Raw genomic sequence first — 17,683 nt, forward strand, 5'->3', positions numbered from 1 at the left:
GTATTTGTGATGATTATTAATAATGTGTAATATTAATTTCTTTTTTATACTACATTGAAAATCATAACTTTCTCCTAATCTTTTCAACATATTCTTCTCAATACATTTAAAAAATTGTATACAATACATTTACCTTCTCAAACCATGATTTTATCAATTAATTTAAATCAGAAATTTATTAAATTGTTAAATTTAGTTTGATTTGCAATTATACTTAAACATATGAAATATTTGGTGTACAGTAACATTATTTTATGAAAATGTACGTATGAGATGTAAAACAAAAAGGTATAAAATCATACAAATTTAATAATTGTGGTCCTTTAATAAAAAAATTATCAAATTGCTATATTAATTTATTTTAAATTTGTACGTAAAATCATAGTTATATTAATTGTTTTGTTTTTATTAATTGTCATTACAATTTGGTAAATCGCTCCAATGTCCATCAGCCTTACATGTAATTAATCCTTGCTTTTTACCACCAGGACATACATATGTCAATTGATCTTGATACAAATAAGATCGACCACGAATTGTTGCGCCAAATGGAAGTTTTGGTTTATTACATGAAAGTTCTATAAATATCAATCAAAAAAGAATGATACATTATATTATGTGTTACATATAATACTGATAAACTTACTTGAACATCTACTATACATTCTGGACCATTTTCCATTTGCAAGACATCTTGTGTTTCTTTGACCAAGCATTATATATCCAGGTATGCATTCATAAGTAATTGTATAATTAAATGTATAATTTACTGCTTTGATATTATTTTCTTTTAACACTGCATTTGTAATTTTTGGTGGTTCTTTACATGTTACAGCTAAAATAAACGATTATTTTTTATTTATTATATAAACTTTTGAATAAAAATCTTTAAAAATATTTACTTTATGACAAAACTTACGTTTACAAGAAGGAATAGCAGTCCAAGTATTATTTGGAAGGCAGACAGATTTTTCATTGCCTTCAAGAATATAGCCTTGATGACATTTGAATGTAATAGTGTTATTAACAGTTCTTTTATAATTTGTTTCAGTAATGTAACTATATTCTGGAATCTAATAGTAATTTAATATTAGTTTCATAATTTAAAACTGTACTTGTTTCTGAATAATTATATTATTCTCAAATAATTATAGTATATTATTTACCATTACTAAATCACACATAGATTTTTGACAAATACTATCAATTTCATTATTAAGCAAGAGTGATGTTTTTATGATGGTGTCATTTAAGTGTGTATCAATTATTTTCCATTTACCATATTCATCACAAAACCAAGTTAAGTTAGAAACAGAATTTTGAATATTTGCATTACTCAACTGAATTTCTCCATCATTGCAACTAAGAACTATTTTTTTCATATAAGTATGTCCCTCTATAAAGTACTCTATATTCTTATAAGTACCATTATATGGTTCTTTGCCATTAAATTTTTTATTCTGATCATTTTTCCAAATTGCAGTATGATTATTTAGATTTATTTCTTCATTAAAGATTTGAAAAAATGGATGACTTAAGATAGGACATTCATAAGGTTCGCAAGACGATAACGTGGATGACCATTCTTCATCGTCTGTGCAAATTCTAAAACCGTCACCAACTAATTTATATCCTATGTCACAGTTTATCGCAATTTCGGTACCAATGACAAATTGGTCTTCCAAACTCCAATTCTTTTTTTCTATTTCTAGAAGTTTAATAATACCATTGTTTTTTGTTTTAAACAATAATTTCCCATTATTCACAATGTCGGGCCACGAACACATTAAAGGTACACAATCAGGAACAAATCCAATCCAAGTACCATTTTCTGTACATTGAAGTTTAAATGCATTTAACAAACTATGATTGCCCTCAAATTTATATCCTGAATAGCAAGAATATTCCACAATATCATTAAAATTGTAGTCCTTAAATGTGTCATTAATCGCTTGCAGATCAACTTTTGTAGCGAAAGTTTCGTGCAAATTATTTGAATTTGAAGAAATTACATATCCGTGCTTGATTCTAAATATTAAAATGTTAAAATATTAAAATCTCATAAAAAATCATTTATTTAGAATGAAATTTTTTTGCAAGTGTGACTATATTTCTTACTCCTTTGGTGGTAGACATTTATAAGCCAAACACGAAGGCACTTCATGATCCCATTGTCCAGATTCCAAACATGTTAAAAGTTTTTCACCTTTTAATTGAAATCCGGGGTCGCACTTGAATTCAATTTGCTGTCCTACCTATGAATATCGTTTAATAAAAATTACTTCCTTTTTTGCAGTATTTGCAAATGAATCATACCTGTAGAATGGAAAGATCATCTCTTTCGTATTCTTCTATCACGTACTCGATATCCCCGTGCTCTGGAGCTAATAAATTCTTGCATGTTTTTCCTGTTACAAACAATTGTTGAAATATAAGAAAATTAGAAATAAATAATTGGTAGATATTAATAATAAATACTAGAAGTGTACGATCTTTACCTATACAAACTGGAGGTAATCCGCTCCATTTTCCATCAGCATTACAGGTTCTACGAGGATTTCCTCGAAGTTCATAATTAATTAAACAAAAATAATATATTTCATCTCCGAAAAAATACGATCTACCATGTATGCGACCTCGCGGAAAATATCCTGGGAATCCGCATCTCCTTCCTTAAATGAGATCAATCAAATCAACTAATTAATCACAAGTAGACTACGATCTAAAGTATCTTAGCTTACTAATGCAAACGGGTGTGTAATATCCTTCCCACTGTCCTTGTTTAAGACATTTCAGTGTCAAAGATTGGTATTCTCTGCCACGAAATCGTACTACGTAACCATTATCGCAATAATAAGTGATGTTTGACCCATCTTCGCTGACATTTACATTACCTTTAAATGGTATAACGGGTAATGGACAGTCACGGCAAAATGAAGTGTTTGACACCTAGAAAATATTGGGAACAAGATGAAATTCATCATAAAATTCTAATAAATGTAAAAGGCACCTATATCAAGAAATAATTACTGCCACGTCACCGTGCACATATTCTTGCACCTGTGCCCATGCAATTACATCACCATGGTATTTTTCGCAAGTGTTGAACAAGTGTTTGATATCTTTAGCTACTAAAACTGTACTCCAAATATCTAATAATGTTAATTTTCCCAAGAAGGATTCTAACTCTGAAAATCCTCCTCCGACACGATCTTGTTCTTGTCCAATTATGAGAATTCCATTTCCTAATCGAAAATTTTATTAATATCGCGTGTTAATGTACGTATTAATATTTAATATTATCTTTAATATACCTTGAATGAATGTTCCTTTTGCCAAGTGGGTGCCGTTGTCTCTCAAAAGGCCATCGATAAAAATATTCCAAGAGCCATTCTCTGCTTCCCAGGTGAAACAAACGAAATGCCAATGACCATCATTTACTTTAATATCGGTTATTACTTTTTCACCATTGAGATATATTACCAGTCTACAAAATCAAGACAGTAATATTTGATGTGAACCAAGATTTTGTAGATATGTATTAAGAAGAGTATTTTATTACCCGTTATAATCTGTTAAAGTGAATGCGTTATCGTAGTAACGTGTAGCATACGATAATACGGTGCCATAATTAAACATATCCTTCGATTGTAGCCATAAACACGTAGTTAACTAAAATTAACACTCCGGTAGAATAAAAACAAATTGTAATGTTTAATATTATCTATTACCTTAGAAAGATTTATCGTAAAGCTTTTCATACTGATATAATCGGTGATACCCGATTTGGAGAACTGTATCGTGTAATCGGATAACAATTCTATAAAGACACGATAAATTATTCAAGAAATTTTTTAATTGTAAAATTATTATTATTTGTGCAAATTAATACTTAATATAAATATTAAGACTATACTTTCCAGTCTCGCAATGACGTCCTGTAAATAACATAGGGCACGTACATGTGTAATTAGAGATATTATTAGTGCATTTCCCATTGTTCAAACATGGATTGCTTTCGCAATGATTTATCTTCACAGTACAATTTTCTCCAGTGTAACCATCCGCACACACGCATCTGATAATCAAAAAATTGTTTATTTTTTATTAATAAATTATTATTATTATTATTAATAAATATATTCACCTATAACTCATAGTTGTTGCATTTTCTTCTTCAATGTTCACACAATACGAGTTTTTGTTGCATGGTAACCAATCACAGGGTAATAAATTACAATAACGACCGAGAAAACCTGGTTTGCAGAAACATTTCCAAGAGTCGTTAACATTGTGACAAGTAGATCCTTCCATACAGGGTGAAGGATTGCAATGATCCACAGTAGTCTCACAAAATTCTCCTGCAATAATATATTTCTGAAATATTAATTATTTAATAATATTTATTGATATAATTTCTTGGAAAATATACCTTGGAAACCATGTTTACATTCACAGGAATAATCATTTTCTGTGCTCAGACATGTACCGTTGTTTTGACAAGGATTAACGGTACATTCGTCAATGTACAACTACAAATTTTACTTTCTATTAATTTATTTGTACTGTGTGCTTGTACTGTGTTCATTTTTACAAATAATAATTGTTTTACCTCACAATTTCTACCTGAATATCCATTTTTGCATGTGCAAGAGTACATTATTGTATTGTTCGTGAAACTCAGAATATTACATGTACCTTCATTCAAACATGGTAAAGAATCACATGGATTTTGGAATGTTTCACATTTAGAACCTAACAAGTAATTTTATGTATAGTTATATTATTTATTTCAAATTATTATTCAATGAAGTAAAAGTAAATTAAATAATTACCGACATAATAGTCAGGACATTCGCAACTGAAACTGTCCTCTTCTTGTACACATTGTCCATCATTTAAACACGACTTTGTATCACAGATATTAATTTCGATTTTATAAAGAGGTAGACAGTCATTTATGGTTTTAGATCCATGATTTCTAGTAGTAGTGTCAGGTGGACACGAAAGGCAACGAGTTTGACCATATTCTGGTTGATAAAATCCAATGTCACAGATTAGGCAAGGTTCAAGTGCTAATCGCGTGTTTTGATAACGCTTTTTTCGCGAATAGTGTCCTGGTCTGCATAAATCTAAATAAAAGTAAATCAAAGGATAATAATTTTTGTAAAAATAGAAGAAATATATAATGACAAAGATAAATTAATATCGAAATGAAAAATAAAAAGGGAGATTATAAAATACTTGCGTATACAATCTTGCAGAGATTTTGAATGAATTTTCTTCGTCGAAGTGTATTCAGGACAATGTTTGCATTTCAAAGATCCAGGCACGTTTTGATATTCTCCAAGAGAACATGATTGGCATCGTTTGGTCGTGGAATTGAAGAAAGTTCCCAATGGACATTTTACTAAAATTTAAATAAACATAATCATGAAATATTAACATTTTCTCAATGTATGAAAAAAATTCGTTCAGTTACATTTACCGCAAGTGTTCTTCTTCAAGATACTTCCTGGATCGCAAAGTTCCTCAAAATTCTTAAAAATGAGATGCAAATTTAGCGCAAGCTTCGCTATTTCTTGATTTGTTCTATTGTTCAATAAATTTAATTTCCCAGATCGAGACAAAGATTCGAGCTTCTGTCGCAATTTCTGGATTCCTTTTCGCGGATTTTCGTGATGCTCCTCAATTATCTTTCCTATATTAAATAGGAGTATTATATATATTCAAGATTAATTTCGATACACATTCCTTTAAATTTTCATTAAAATTTTATCGAGAGAAAATTACCTAAAAAATTGAATTTCAGTTCAATTTTTTCTTTCTTCTTTCTTATTTTCGTTTTACTTCTGTTAGCATTCATTTTCATATCTCGTTTTGCTTTTGTACTAATATCATTCATTGTCATTATACCATTTCTTAATAATTTAGAAATATCATAGTTCAGTTCCCTTCGTTTTTTTATCATACTGGAATACATTGTACTTGAAGATGGGAGAATTTCTTCGCATTCAGGATCGAAAGTAATGACATTACATTCGATATCGTTTCCGCAAATGTCGAGCAACGTCGATATTAAATCGGCAGTAATATATTTGCTCAGCTAAATTAAATAATAGTAAAAATCGTTTCTCACGAAATTACGTAAGTTGAGGAATGGAGAATTAATCAATACTTACCTCGCGAAGTGTTGTTTGATTATCGCATACATTTGTTGCATTTCCTTCTAATACAATACTTCCCTCTTGGGATACACTTCTTGGAATTGTAGTTTCTAGACAATAGTAAAAATGAAAAACTCTTTACATTATGTCCTGTATCAGATTACGTTTTATCAATACTGTAATTTCTCTCTATGATTTATTATATATTTATTATATAAATTGTATGTATCAAATCACATACCTGTACATTCGGGAATGTAGTTTTCTTGAAGCCAATTTGATGTATTTCCGTTGCATTTCAATAGCAATATATTTTCCACGATTCCAACATTCGATTCGTCAGTTGCGAATCCATATCCTTCTTCGCAAGTTATAGTGCACTCATTCGTGTCGTTCATTGATGATGATGGATGACACTTTGAGTAACCATTCAATATTTTTGGAACTTCTTCACAAGCGTCTATGTAAAAGAAATTAAATGTATAATTAATTAAATTATGTACATTATTTTATGAAGTACATATTAATTCTGTTAATGCACCTTTTATAGTAACGTTTAACACGCAAAACGCTTTATTATCGTACTTGTCGGTGGCATTATATATCACTTGCGTTAACCCGATAGGAAACATGTTCTCCCCAGGAAGATAATTTTGTTCGACTTGTACAGGTGTTTTGGAATTGTCGTGAAAACCAGGTTCGTTCCAAGTCACGTTATTTATTCCAACTCCATTATCGGTGAAAAATATCGGAGGATCTACGCAATTCTCGATCATTGGTGGTTCTTTATCTGCAGTATTATTATATTACAAACAATCATCTTATACTCAGAATATGTTTATATTATAATCTTACTGATTAATACAATCGAAATTATCTTACCTAGAACTTTAACTTTGAATTTGCATCTAGCTCTATTTCCAGATGAGTCTTGTGCCACATAGATTATTGTACGTGTTCCAATTTTTACTTTCCACGGAAAACTAATGTATGGCTTACTCCATAATACAGGTGATTCGTCCACATTGTCAGTTGCGTTTGGCACTGTCCAATTTACATAAGCATATTTCTTGCCTGGAAGGCTCTCCGTGATAATATTAGACGGGCAGGTTATCGAAGGTGGTATTTTATCTTAGAGGGAACAATAAATTAATACAATAACTTGAAAAATCATAAGGACTGAAATTCCTAAATTGTAATATAAATTATAATACATTACCTACGCATCGATTAACAGTTTTACGTTGCGACCAGACTCCAGAACGGCCGCTACAATGTCTAGAACGTGGTCCCTCAAGTATGAAACCCTTTTTGCACGATATGGTACAATTCGATCCAAATGGTAGTTTCTCCGGTCCCAAACAATTCTCAGGTGAAATTTGTCCATTTGCAACTAGCTTTAGAGGTTCACATTTTATTGCTATAAACAGTAATCTTTTGTAACTGTCTTTATTGAATCTTGCGAAACCAGAGTACTATATATATATATATATATATACACAATTGATATTGAGAAAGATTTCAAAATTCACCTTTACATGTAGCTTTGAGACCATCCCATTGTGACAAAGGCAAACAGTTGCGTATTTTACTTCCGCGAAGTTGATAACCGGTTTCGCATCTGAACTGACAACGGGAATCGATCGGATACGTTGTCGTATTCTCTGTATTCAAATGTTGATCCTCATCGTTTTGACAGCGCATTCGCCCATGGATGGGAGTTCGAAGTGCTGGGCAAGTTTTCACTGTTTCAAACAATTACAAGCCGATAATGACGGGGAGTTTTGTAATTTGAGAATTTTCAATTACATAGTACGTAGTATATGTTAATTTCGCGCGTTTGCGTTTGTTTCACACGTTGCAGTCGAACCAAATGCGTTCAATACTTAGTGGGACTTACGCAAACATTTCGGTTCGTTTCCGGACCAATTACCGTCTTTTCCGCAAAGTCGAATACTGTCACCTGTGAGGTAGAAACCAATTCTGCACCTTATACCACAGGCTGCGTGAACGACGTTGCTACATGCGCTTGCTTTTACCAAGTATCCGTTTTCTGGCACTCTTAGTCTCGGGCATGTTATAACTGTGAAATAAGAAACGTAAATGGACATTTGAAGCGAGAAAAAGTACAATGGAAAAGACTTTGGAATAATTGCAAACTTAATGTAATTGCTTTCTTCTGTTTTTCATACACATGCAATTTCTTTACAATCTTGTCGTTTATAATTGGAGAATTTTTCGTAAAAATTTAGATGTTTATTTAGATTGAGAAAGAAAAAATGGATCCACGATGTAACAAGCCTCGCGATTTTGTAGCGATCTATAAAAATTTAACCGAGCAAGTTCACAAGATGAAACGCTTACGAACAAAGTGGTTACAAAAATACGAATGTCTGTTAGACGAACATAAGTGAGTGTATGAAATTATACATAAAATATACTATTAAGATTCGCAGTTCAAATTCCTATTAACCATCAATTTCTATCAATTTTAAAGGAGATTACGAAAAGAAATAGAGAAACTGTGCGAAGAAAAGCAAACGGTTATTGCCACGGAAACGTTCGAACGTGAAGAGGGAAAAACTTGTCTGCCAACTCCGATTACTACTAATGGCGAGGTATTAATCGGAAATTAAATTATAAATTGTTTCATCATCGTTATAACATTATAAAAATGTTGAAGTTTTGTTGACAGTACGGTTGGCTCGCATCGAGACCAAAATTCCAGTTAGAAAAATATGGAGCTTATACGCCGCAATATCCTGATCCTCTTAAAGAAATAACGCCATTATACGGAAGTATGCCTGTCCTTGCAGCAGGCATAGGATACATTTGGTGAAAAGTAAGGCGAACAATTTGAATAAACGGAACGATGAAAACTTTTAAGCAATTTAATTGCATTTTATTTTTAATTACCCTCGCATTTATTTCCGTCCGTGGTGAATCCGGAAGCGCAAACGCAATGCTCAACGGAAATTGCAGGTACTTTCATAGTCACATGATTCACGTCAGGGCATGAGGTGCACATTGTCGCGAGATCACCGGAGATTTCTCCAGACGCGTATGTTCCATTTGGACATGCTGGAAAGAAATGATATTGAACACGGTCGATTTTTATTGGTATTACGATTACTACTGACTTAATAATAGTTAATTGTTATGCAAAATACGGAAACGCACTTCGATTTAATTTATTTTTACTATTGAAATACTTTGAAATACACGAATATCGTTCGTTCTATAATTTATAATTAATACAAGATGAATATAAAATAAATTCCTTCGAAGAAATTCCGCATAAATACTGAAAAATCCGTATTTCCGGCAAACTCACGGTGACAAGAACCCCGAAGACCAGAGCCAAAATATCCTGCCGGGCAAATACAAGCGTAATGTCCGGTCACAGTGCCACAGGCGCACGTCGCGAAATTATCGCAACAATTTCGTTCGTTTCCGACTTCGCTGATATTCCTGCATAAGAGATTACAATTATCTGGATACGTCACTGGTACGTATTTGCCCGCTTTCAAATCTGTAACAGCAGAGACGAGACGAATTCGCATTAGATAATTCGCATTCGATTCTTCGTCTCGTTCGCATAAACAAACGATAGAGCCACTGTGGACTGATTGCAAGTGAACTTTAAGATTTTCCTAAAGATTAGTTTTCAGACGATATTTCGTTGAATGTTTCATCGAATAAAAATTAATTTACTAAATTTGATGATCGATGAAATTTCATTTCTCAAATTATTTATCAGACTTTTCGACAATTTCGTGCATTCACTCACCACGATGCAGAGCTCGTCGTACCAAAGCCTCGAATTCCACGAAACTGTCGAGGAAATAGCTGTGCGTGTCTCCTGGAAAACTAGCTATGTCGCGCAGTTCGTCAACGTTTCCTGTTCTTATTCCGAAAGTGAATATCGTTGCGCCTTCAATTTTCAAGAGGTTCGCCGCAGGTCGTGGATCACCGCCGTTGCTAAATCCGTCGGTTATAAGAAACACAGCCTTCCTTGCGTTCGCTCTACCTTTCTCAAGTATTCTCTAACAAGTTTAAGCATTAAAATTTCTAACAAGTTTTCAAAATTACGATTGAAATCTGAATGTTTGATTTAATTACAATATTTAATGTAATAATCATACTGCAATAATTAACATTTAATATTTAATATGATCTTGCATCTAATTTTATTTATTTAAAATTTACGAAGAAAATAAAAGCGAAATTAAAAGCACTTACAAGAGCTTCCAAAAGCGCGCCGCGCGTATACGTTCCACCGCCAGTGTAACTGATATTATTTAACTGTTTATTCAGCAAATAACACTTGTTATCATTGTCACCAGTATGAGATATCTGATCTACGTTTCGTTTAATGTGTCTTCTTCCACCGAACGTTACGATCGCGATCCTAGTTGCGGAAGGTTCCACGGAGAAGTCGGCCAAAAGGTGTTTTATGAAATTTAATTCGCTTTGGAAATTTTTTAAACCAACCGATCCTGAAGCATCGACCAGAAACACCAATTCCACCTACCAAAAGTTTCAAAGTTAGATTAAAATCATTGCTCGTCGTTGCAAAGAAACGTTTAACGCCAATTGGCATTATTTTATTTATAACTCTAAATAAAGTACAATTTTACCTGATCGGTTTCGTTCCTCAAACGATCTATATCAGCTTTTAAAAGGTATGACAAAGCGTCGGCTTTCTTCCTGAATGTTTTCTCAACGTTCTCCAAGCTGGCATTTAATTCCTGCCGATCTGTGCTTCTCTTATGTTTGAAATTGCACTCGGTTCTTTCAGATACTCCAAAATCCTGCAACTCTATGTTCAATCGACTAATCTCGTTGAAAAATACGATCGTAGTTAACAAGCACAACGACAGCCAAATTAACGTGCATATTCTCACGACTGAACTGATCATGTTAACAAATAACGTAAAGTCACATGAAATTTCTAACATTTAATTTTCAGGACATACTCGCGGGCGAAAACGAATCTTTTCAATTTCGAAAAATCCAACTCTTTTGCAATAAATAGAATTTACTCGTGAAATGAAAAATTTACTCTTTTTATAGAATCTCTTTCTTCGACGCTTGCACATATCATACAAATATCTAGGTATAATTCTTTTCCAATTTACTAAGTACCAGTGGTATCTACACAAATTTTGAACGACGAGTGTGTCTCGATACTTCAAAACAACAATTTTTCAAAATTTCGATTAAGATTGATGAAAGATCGGAAGATCGACTGTCGATACTTTAAGCTGAACTGCTACTGATTGCAGCACGAGCATCTAAATCGTACAAAACCATGCTTTGAAAAGTTGAGAACAAGGGACTCTCTGTTCAACTTGTACCATGCACACGTGTTCACATTCATCGACTGATCTTGACGGATGTTCGACTTATTAACGAAATAATATTCAATCGACCGTGTCGTATTATTTGTTAAATATTATATTATATTATGTTATGTAAATTACCGAGAAAATCGAAGTCGCCAGGCCATTGGATTTCGCAATTAGAAAAATCGGATGATGGGATGTTCGAAAACTCGAGAGCGACGGACAATTTCTCGCAATAGATAAAGTATGAATACTGTGAATAAATAAACTGTGTGAAGTTTTCTAAAGTTGCAGAGCTCGGTCTTAACGTGTAGGAGAAATGCTGAACGGTGGACCGCGACAGTAGCATGTGAGGTCAGAAAAAGGCTTACAGTTTCCGTGTGACCCGCATACATATCGCATCAATGCGACGTAAATTGATTTTTCTGGCCGAGATATATCGTGAGAGTCCACGCGCACACATCGACCGGCAACGATCGTACGATGATTCAAAGTATTCGGTACTCTCGTCGTTTCGTTGTCACATTTTCCACTATTTTATCGGGCTTCAGATAACGAATACGCGAAATCACTTGCGTTTGATTATTAATTTTATATTGTTTACACGGATGTGCAAGTATTACGAAATAATTATCGATATTTCACTTTTATATGCATGCATCTCGTTCTATTTTTAGCAGTCGATGGAACGATCTTCTCCAAAGATTTCTGGTTCGTCAAAGAGTTTTAGACACGGTTCTGTGGGAGAAAGTGAACGAATTATGTCGATTTCAATTGTGATCACGATAATGACGATGATAATTGTTGGAAATTATGGAGCTTATGAAAAGGATAGAGTCCTCCGATTGTTGGATGTCCCTCGTCACTTCCGCCAAACGAAAGAACCACGAGAGACTCGAGGATATATCGAGCAATGTCGTGCCACGAATCTTCGAAAGGAACAGTTGGGACATGTAAATGTGTTTGCGTTTTTGGATCCTTCCTGGTATTATAGTTACCGGCAAGCAATCATGTAAGTTGTTGAGTTGTGGAATAATCGATATTAATAATATTTAATGACCAATATTTGTATTACGTAAAATTTCACTTTTTAATATTTAGAATTTTTCCAATATATTTACTTCAATTTTCTTGAACGTGGGGAAAAAATATAAGACTCACTAAGCTTAGTTTCAGAGCTGAAATGAAATTATATTTTTTATAAAATGATATAAATTTAAATGTAAAGTTGGTTCAACTGATATTTGTGAAAATCATTTGGGCACAAGGTTGGGATTATTGAAGAAACGATTAGAGAAGTCCGGTTTTTCGAATATCTTGTTCTTCATGGTAACGCCGCCGTCAGATTTGCTGGAAGACAGCGCAGAGAACAATATAGAGATAAAAGCGTGGAGGGAAATGTCTAAAAATACACAGGAGTTCGAGTATTCCTTGGACTCGGTAGAAACGTTGTTCGGTGACATTAAAAAAAAGAGAAAGGGCATAATTCTTCTTCAAGACACTTCCGAGTTGGGTATCTGGAAAAGTTTTCATGCATCAAAAGACGAAGTGGTCATTATCGATCGGTGAGAATACAATCATTAAACTTGATAATACGATCAATTTATAATCATAACAAGTTTTATTGGGTAAAATGTACAAAACTTTTACAATTTTATCGAAGCATTAATTAAATGTAAATAATTTCAATGAGATGTGATTACAGCTGCGGTAAAGTAACTTATCAAATCATAGTACCCTGGAGTATACTACATTTCCCTTATGTTAAAGCGGCCATTCTCTCCACGTACAAGGAAGATCCATGTGGTCCTTGCTATGTAAGAAGCATTCAACATTAACAATAGTATTACAATTCTTATTATTTGATTAAAACAGAAATGCGTAAATATAAAGAGGAATTATTTATTTGCTGATAAACAGGGACAATCATCAACGGTACGCGATTCGATGGATTATGAAGAATACCTTCTAAAAACTATCAATTCAGATGAAACAAAAATAGATGAAGATCTTGATACGCAGACAGACAAAGTATTTTCCGATTTAGAGACTATAAAAACATCTTCGGAAGAATTAAAACAGATTGAGGATGATAAAAATACGAGTACTATCGCTTCTTTCAACGCAAATATCCATGAAAGTATAGTTTATGATATCACAACTGAAATGACAACGGTACGAACTACAGGAAACATGAAGAACGATGATAATGTACGAGACATTTTTTTTACCGATAAAAATATTGAAATAACTTCTGAAGTACCATTGGAACAAGAACAAACTCCGATACCAACTATTATATCGAATTTCACAACGACTGAAGTATACAGTGAAAAACAAGATTGCATTTTTTCTAATAAACATGTAAATAGTAATAATGATGTTTCATTTACAAATACTGATTTAAGAAGACATAACAAAAACCTTCAAAATGAACCGAATATTAGTTTAGAAGAGATGAAAACGAAAGAACATGAAGGTATTAAGTATTAAGTATTATTAATTAATGTTGATCTAAAAATTTTCACAGATCTTTATTTCACATGTTACTCAGCAACAAATGAGAGTGCTAAAGCTAAAGAGTTACAAAGTTCAAACGATGAAAGTATACCTTTACGTATTATATTATACGCACCACATTTACACGAAGAAAATGGAACGTTGAAAAAATATACGCACTTAGTTCTAAACACAGGAAGTCTTAATTACCATGGTCATTTTAATAGTAAGAGTACAACTTCTGATCAAAAGGTACAGTATGTATAGTAAATATAATAAGTTTCTTCTAACAGCATATTGGACCCTTTTTAATTATTAAAAACAATAAGCCAACAGCATTTAAAAAATCAGATTCTGCGATATCAAACGATAGAACGTTGGCTCAATATGTGCATAATGTAAACGAAAGTCCAGGAGTATATGGAGAGATTGCAGATTATTGGCAAACTGTCGATGGAAATGAATTGAATAATAAAAACGAAAATGCAGAACTTACAGATTATGATTACGTTACGGTAACGATATTTTGAAGTTTTTTTCTCAGCATATACATTTTTCATTTACACATAACGAATTCCATAAAATATTTTAGGCAGAAGATACAGGAAGTAATATTAACAATGCTTTCAATAATGAAAGCAGTATATTAAGACCAAGCGATATCGATGCAATTGATTCAGATATGAATATTAAAACTGGTAATGATTTGGATGATTTTACGCAACAAAGATTAATCGAACATTATAATAAATTATTGACATGGATCTATTACATTGTTTAACAAAAAAATCACAATATTTATGATAAACACAAATAACATAAAAATAATACACACGTTGTATATGTTTAATATACATATATAATCATACAATTATATATGATTGTAAAGTAGACACAAACGAATCTTATTTGTATATTTTTTTATACACTATTTCACATATAGTGTACATATAAGTATAAATATTTTTATGAACACATAAGGTAAAATCGTAAAGTTTTACTTACATATTGTAAGAAAAAGACCTTCAAAAACATTATTTTTATAAAGATTTTGTTCAATATAAATTTTTAGGTATACTTATTTGTAATTTCTTCTGGTTCACTCGCATCATCCGAATCTAAACTATCGCTATTACTTGTTGTAGTGGTACTCGAAGTGCTGCTTTCTGAATCAGTTTCCGAATCAGTATCGCTGCTGTCGCTCGAACTCGAACTACTCGATAATCTGTATAAAACATAATTTATACATGCATTATTAAAAATTAGTTCTAAATCTTTTTTATTGTGCATTTCATCCATGCGCAATGTGCGAATATAATTTGTTATTGTTTTGCTACATATCATTGATGATAAGTTTACAGTTCGATATTTATGTAATTCATCAAAGGGATGTGCATTTTAGTTAGTGTATTACATTAGTATGTTTCAAATAAAAAATATATATATATATAATATATACAAATATTTATTTTATTTATTATAAGATGAACGAAAAAGCTTTGTTAAGGAGTATATTCGGAGCAATTCTATTGAAATACTTACAAATATTTTAAAGAATGTTTGTCTTTAATGTAGTATATAGTCTTTGGCCTTTAAAATAAAATTATATAACGTAAAGACATATAATATTTTTCAATGAATCCTAAGAATTTTATAAAAATTATGACATATTTTACATTTTATACTTACTTATTTTTATCATTGTCATTAACTGTTAGTTCATCCATTTGGTCCACTATTTCATGAACAGAATTTTCTATAATAAGATCTTCTTCTTGCACAGAATAAGCTGCTTGTTCTAATTCTGCTAATTCAAGTTGCATATCATTTTTTGAAGGTTCAACCTTAACAGAAATGAATATATATTAATAATTCATATAACTATTACTATTTAATATCTCTATACTTACATTAGAAATAAGAGATTCCAATGATTCTATTAAAGATTCATTAATTTGTTGTAACCAAATTAGATAGTCTTTTATGTACAATTGATTTAATATATATCGTGGTTCATATGAGTTGTTAAACAAACTATGTACTTCACAGAAACGTTTTATGATATATTTTCTACCTAAAAATTTAATGATTAGATATAAATCTGTAGGCGAAAAAATTGAAAATACTTTTATAAATCTGTACTTCGTGCACATATTACTTACCTAACTTAATTATCTTCTTTACATCCTCAAGAATTTTTTTAGATAGATCCCAGTTTCTAAACAGTGGATAACATATTGATCTTCTAAAACATGCTTTTATAACTTCTTCCGAATTAGAAAACTCCTAAAAATATTATTAACAAAATATAAGACAATACAATAAAAATGAGTACCGGCGATTCTCCAAAAAATTTACATACATCAAACCAACACAAAGTAGAACTTAATTTATTAATAGTCCAACTACTTTCAACAGTATTTTCTCCTAATGTTGTTCTGTGATTATAACAACAACCAAATAAAATATCCACTAAACTTAAAAGCAGCTTGTGTGTTTCTTCATTGTTTAATAAATATTCTTTGTTTGGAAGTTCTTTTAATAAATCTACTTCAGTTTCATTGAAGGAAATACTTTCTTTCTTCAAAGTATCCCATTCTGCAATAAATGAGATATATGGTTCTATAGATTCTGGTTGCATAAGATCTGCCAAATAATGTTCCTCGTTAAAATCTGAAATTTCATGTTTCTCTCGTAACATCCTTCTCTCAGATTGAGGTACAGTATCTGGCATTGGAAGATCTATTATTTCTTTAATCCATGCTGACTGAAATTAGAAATGAAAAAATTATATATCACAATTTTAGTTTGCATAACTATAGAGTATATAAAGCATATACCTCAAAAGCAGCTAAGGCTCCAGATATTTTACTTGCAAAACCATATTTAGGAGAAGTAGATAAAAGTGATATACTTTCTGTACTATTGTTTTGATGTATATACCATTCATCTCCATTAGTATTTTCATCATTTAGCATAAACTCATGCTTATTTGATATGTCATTAATATCTTCAGAATTTGCTGATGGATTTCCAATTACTTCAATATTAGGTATAACTGTACTCTTCTTTTTTGGTGGAGCTAACAATGTACTTATCATATCTAAATTTTCAAAATATTTTCCTTTTGTGACTTTTGAAAATCTTAAAGAGAAATCTCCTTTTTCGCAATCATACGAGCCAAATGATGAGTCATTTTCTTCAATTTCATCTGGTAGTTTTAATCTAAAATAAATTTCGTTAAAAAAATTAGAAATTTTTAATTATTATTAATATTGTTAATAATCATTATTAAATAATTATCATTAAAGAACTATTTACAATTCAATTTACCTTAAGTAATATGGCGTGGAATGAAATCTAAAATCTGTTCCATCAACATAAACCTCTGTGTCTTTGATATTTGCATATGGTGCATGAATAATTATTGCAACTTCTGTATCAGTTTGAGTTATTTCAAAACGTGGGGTTAACATTTTTGTAATGTAGTCAGGAAAGTATTTTCTTTAAAATTCACTTCATACATTCATTAGATATAATTTCGTAAAATTATATTATTGAAAGAGTATCAAGCAGCACCGACACAACATGAAAGTAATATATATTAATAAATACTTTATTATACACTATAGTTATTTGTGTATGCACTACACGAATGGCGCCGTGTCT

The 17,683-nt window shown here is 31.5% G+C and overlaps 4 protein-coding genes across 11 annotated transcripts; 2 read left to right on the forward strand and 2 right to left on the reverse strand.

Moving 5' to 3' along the window:
- Nucleotides 1-340: 340 nt before the first annotated feature.
- On the reverse strand, nt 341-11,891 carry LOC122532622 (sushi, von Willebrand factor type A, EGF and pentraxin domain-containing protein 1-like). 3 transcript variants are annotated; one of them, XM_043661545.1, is made up of 33 exons: nt 11,654-11,891; nt 10,808-10,989; nt 10,410-10,697; nt 9,958-10,213; nt 9,502-9,699; nt 9,084-9,248; nt 8,068-8,250; nt 7,700-7,912; nt 7,387-7,587; nt 7,050-7,298; nt 6,709-6,957; nt 6,409-6,627; nt 6,183-6,277; nt 5,794-6,106; nt 5,489-5,701; nt 5,249-5,410; nt 4,836-5,132; nt 4,613-4,755; nt 4,433-4,532; nt 4,148-4,361; nt 3,921-4,078; nt 3,732-3,820; nt 3,563-3,672; nt 3,315-3,487; nt 3,031-3,245; nt 2,742-2,949; nt 2,499-2,672; nt 2,317-2,408; nt 2,119-2,255; nt 1,167-2,028; nt 920-1,073; nt 647-835; nt 341-578 (listed from the first exon to the last, which is right to left on the reverse strand). In XM_043661545.1, the coding sequence occupies exons 1-33, from the start codon at nt 11,862-11,864 to the stop codon at nt 409-411; spliced, it is 6,882 nt and encodes a 2,293-aa protein (XP_043517480.1). In that variant the 5' UTR covers nt 11,865-11,891; the 3' UTR covers nt 341-408. The 3 variants fall into 3 exon arrangements, with proteins under 3 accessions (XP_043517480.1, XP_043517470.1, XP_043517490.1); XM_043661535.1 differs by having other exon boundaries at nt 5,483-5,701; XM_043661555.1 differs by having other exon boundaries at nt 5,483-5,701; nt 10,808-11,003; nt 11,654-11,719.
- On the forward strand, nt 8,426-9,028 carry LOC122532690. Its single transcript, XM_043661688.1, has 3 exons — nt 8,426-8,577; nt 8,665-8,785; nt 8,863-9,028. Exons 1-3 carry the CDS (start codon nt 8,447-8,449, stop codon nt 9,004-9,006), a joined length of 396 nt encoding a protein of 131 aa, XP_043517623.1. The 5' UTR covers nt 8,426-8,446; the 3' UTR covers nt 9,007-9,028.
- On the forward strand, nt 11,664-15,466 carry LOC122532639. Of its 4 annotated transcripts, none has more exons than XM_043661613.1 (8): nt 11,664-11,759; nt 12,193-12,527; nt 12,784-13,080; nt 13,221-13,332; nt 13,436-13,994; nt 14,070-14,266; nt 14,344-14,529; nt 14,607-15,466. In XM_043661613.1, the coding sequence occupies exons 2-8, from the start codon at nt 12,199-12,201 to the stop codon at nt 14,793-14,795; spliced, it is 1,869 nt and encodes a 622-aa protein (XP_043517548.1). In that variant the 5' UTR covers nt 11,664-11,759; nt 12,193-12,198; the 3' UTR covers nt 14,796-15,466. The 4 variants fall into 4 exon arrangements, with proteins under 4 accessions (XP_043517548.1, XP_043517539.1, XP_043517529.1 ...); XM_043661604.1 differs by lacking the exon at nt 11,664-11,759 and adding an exon at nt 11,910-12,015 and having other exon boundaries at nt 12,196-12,527; XM_043661594.1 differs by lacking the exon at nt 11,664-11,759 and adding an exon at nt 11,920-12,015.
- LOC122532653 (protein SHQ1 homolog) lies at nt 14,999-17,637 on the reverse strand. Of its 3 annotated transcripts, none has more exons than XM_043661643.1 (8): nt 17,348-17,637; nt 16,855-17,239; nt 16,377-16,781; nt 16,177-16,300; nt 15,925-16,088; nt 15,704-15,858; nt 15,557-15,604; nt 14,999-15,239 (listed from the first exon to the last, which is right to left on the reverse strand). In XM_043661643.1, exons 1-8 carry the CDS (start codon nt 17,488-17,490, stop codon nt 15,083-15,085), a joined length of 1,581 nt encoding a protein of 526 aa, XP_043517578.1. In that variant the 5' UTR covers nt 17,491-17,637; the 3' UTR covers nt 14,999-15,082. The 3 variants fall into 3 exon arrangements, with proteins under 3 accessions (XP_043517578.1, XP_043517571.1, XP_043517586.1); XM_043661636.1 differs by having other exon boundaries at nt 15,925-16,084; nt 16,173-16,300; nt 17,348-17,636; XM_043661651.1 differs by lacking the exon at nt 15,557-15,604 and having other exon boundaries at nt 15,925-16,084; nt 16,173-16,300; nt 17,348-17,635.
- Between the last annotated feature and the right edge of the window lie 46 nt (nt 17,638-17,683).

The sequence above is a fragment of the Frieseomelitta varia genome, unplaced genomic scaffold, assembly GCF_011392965.1.
Source record: "Frieseomelitta varia isolate USP_RPSP 00005682 unplaced genomic scaffold, Fvar_1.2 scaffold_140, whole genome shotgun sequence".
Lineage (NCBI taxonomy): Eukaryota > Metazoa > Arthropoda > Insecta > Hymenoptera > Apidae > Frieseomelitta > Frieseomelitta varia.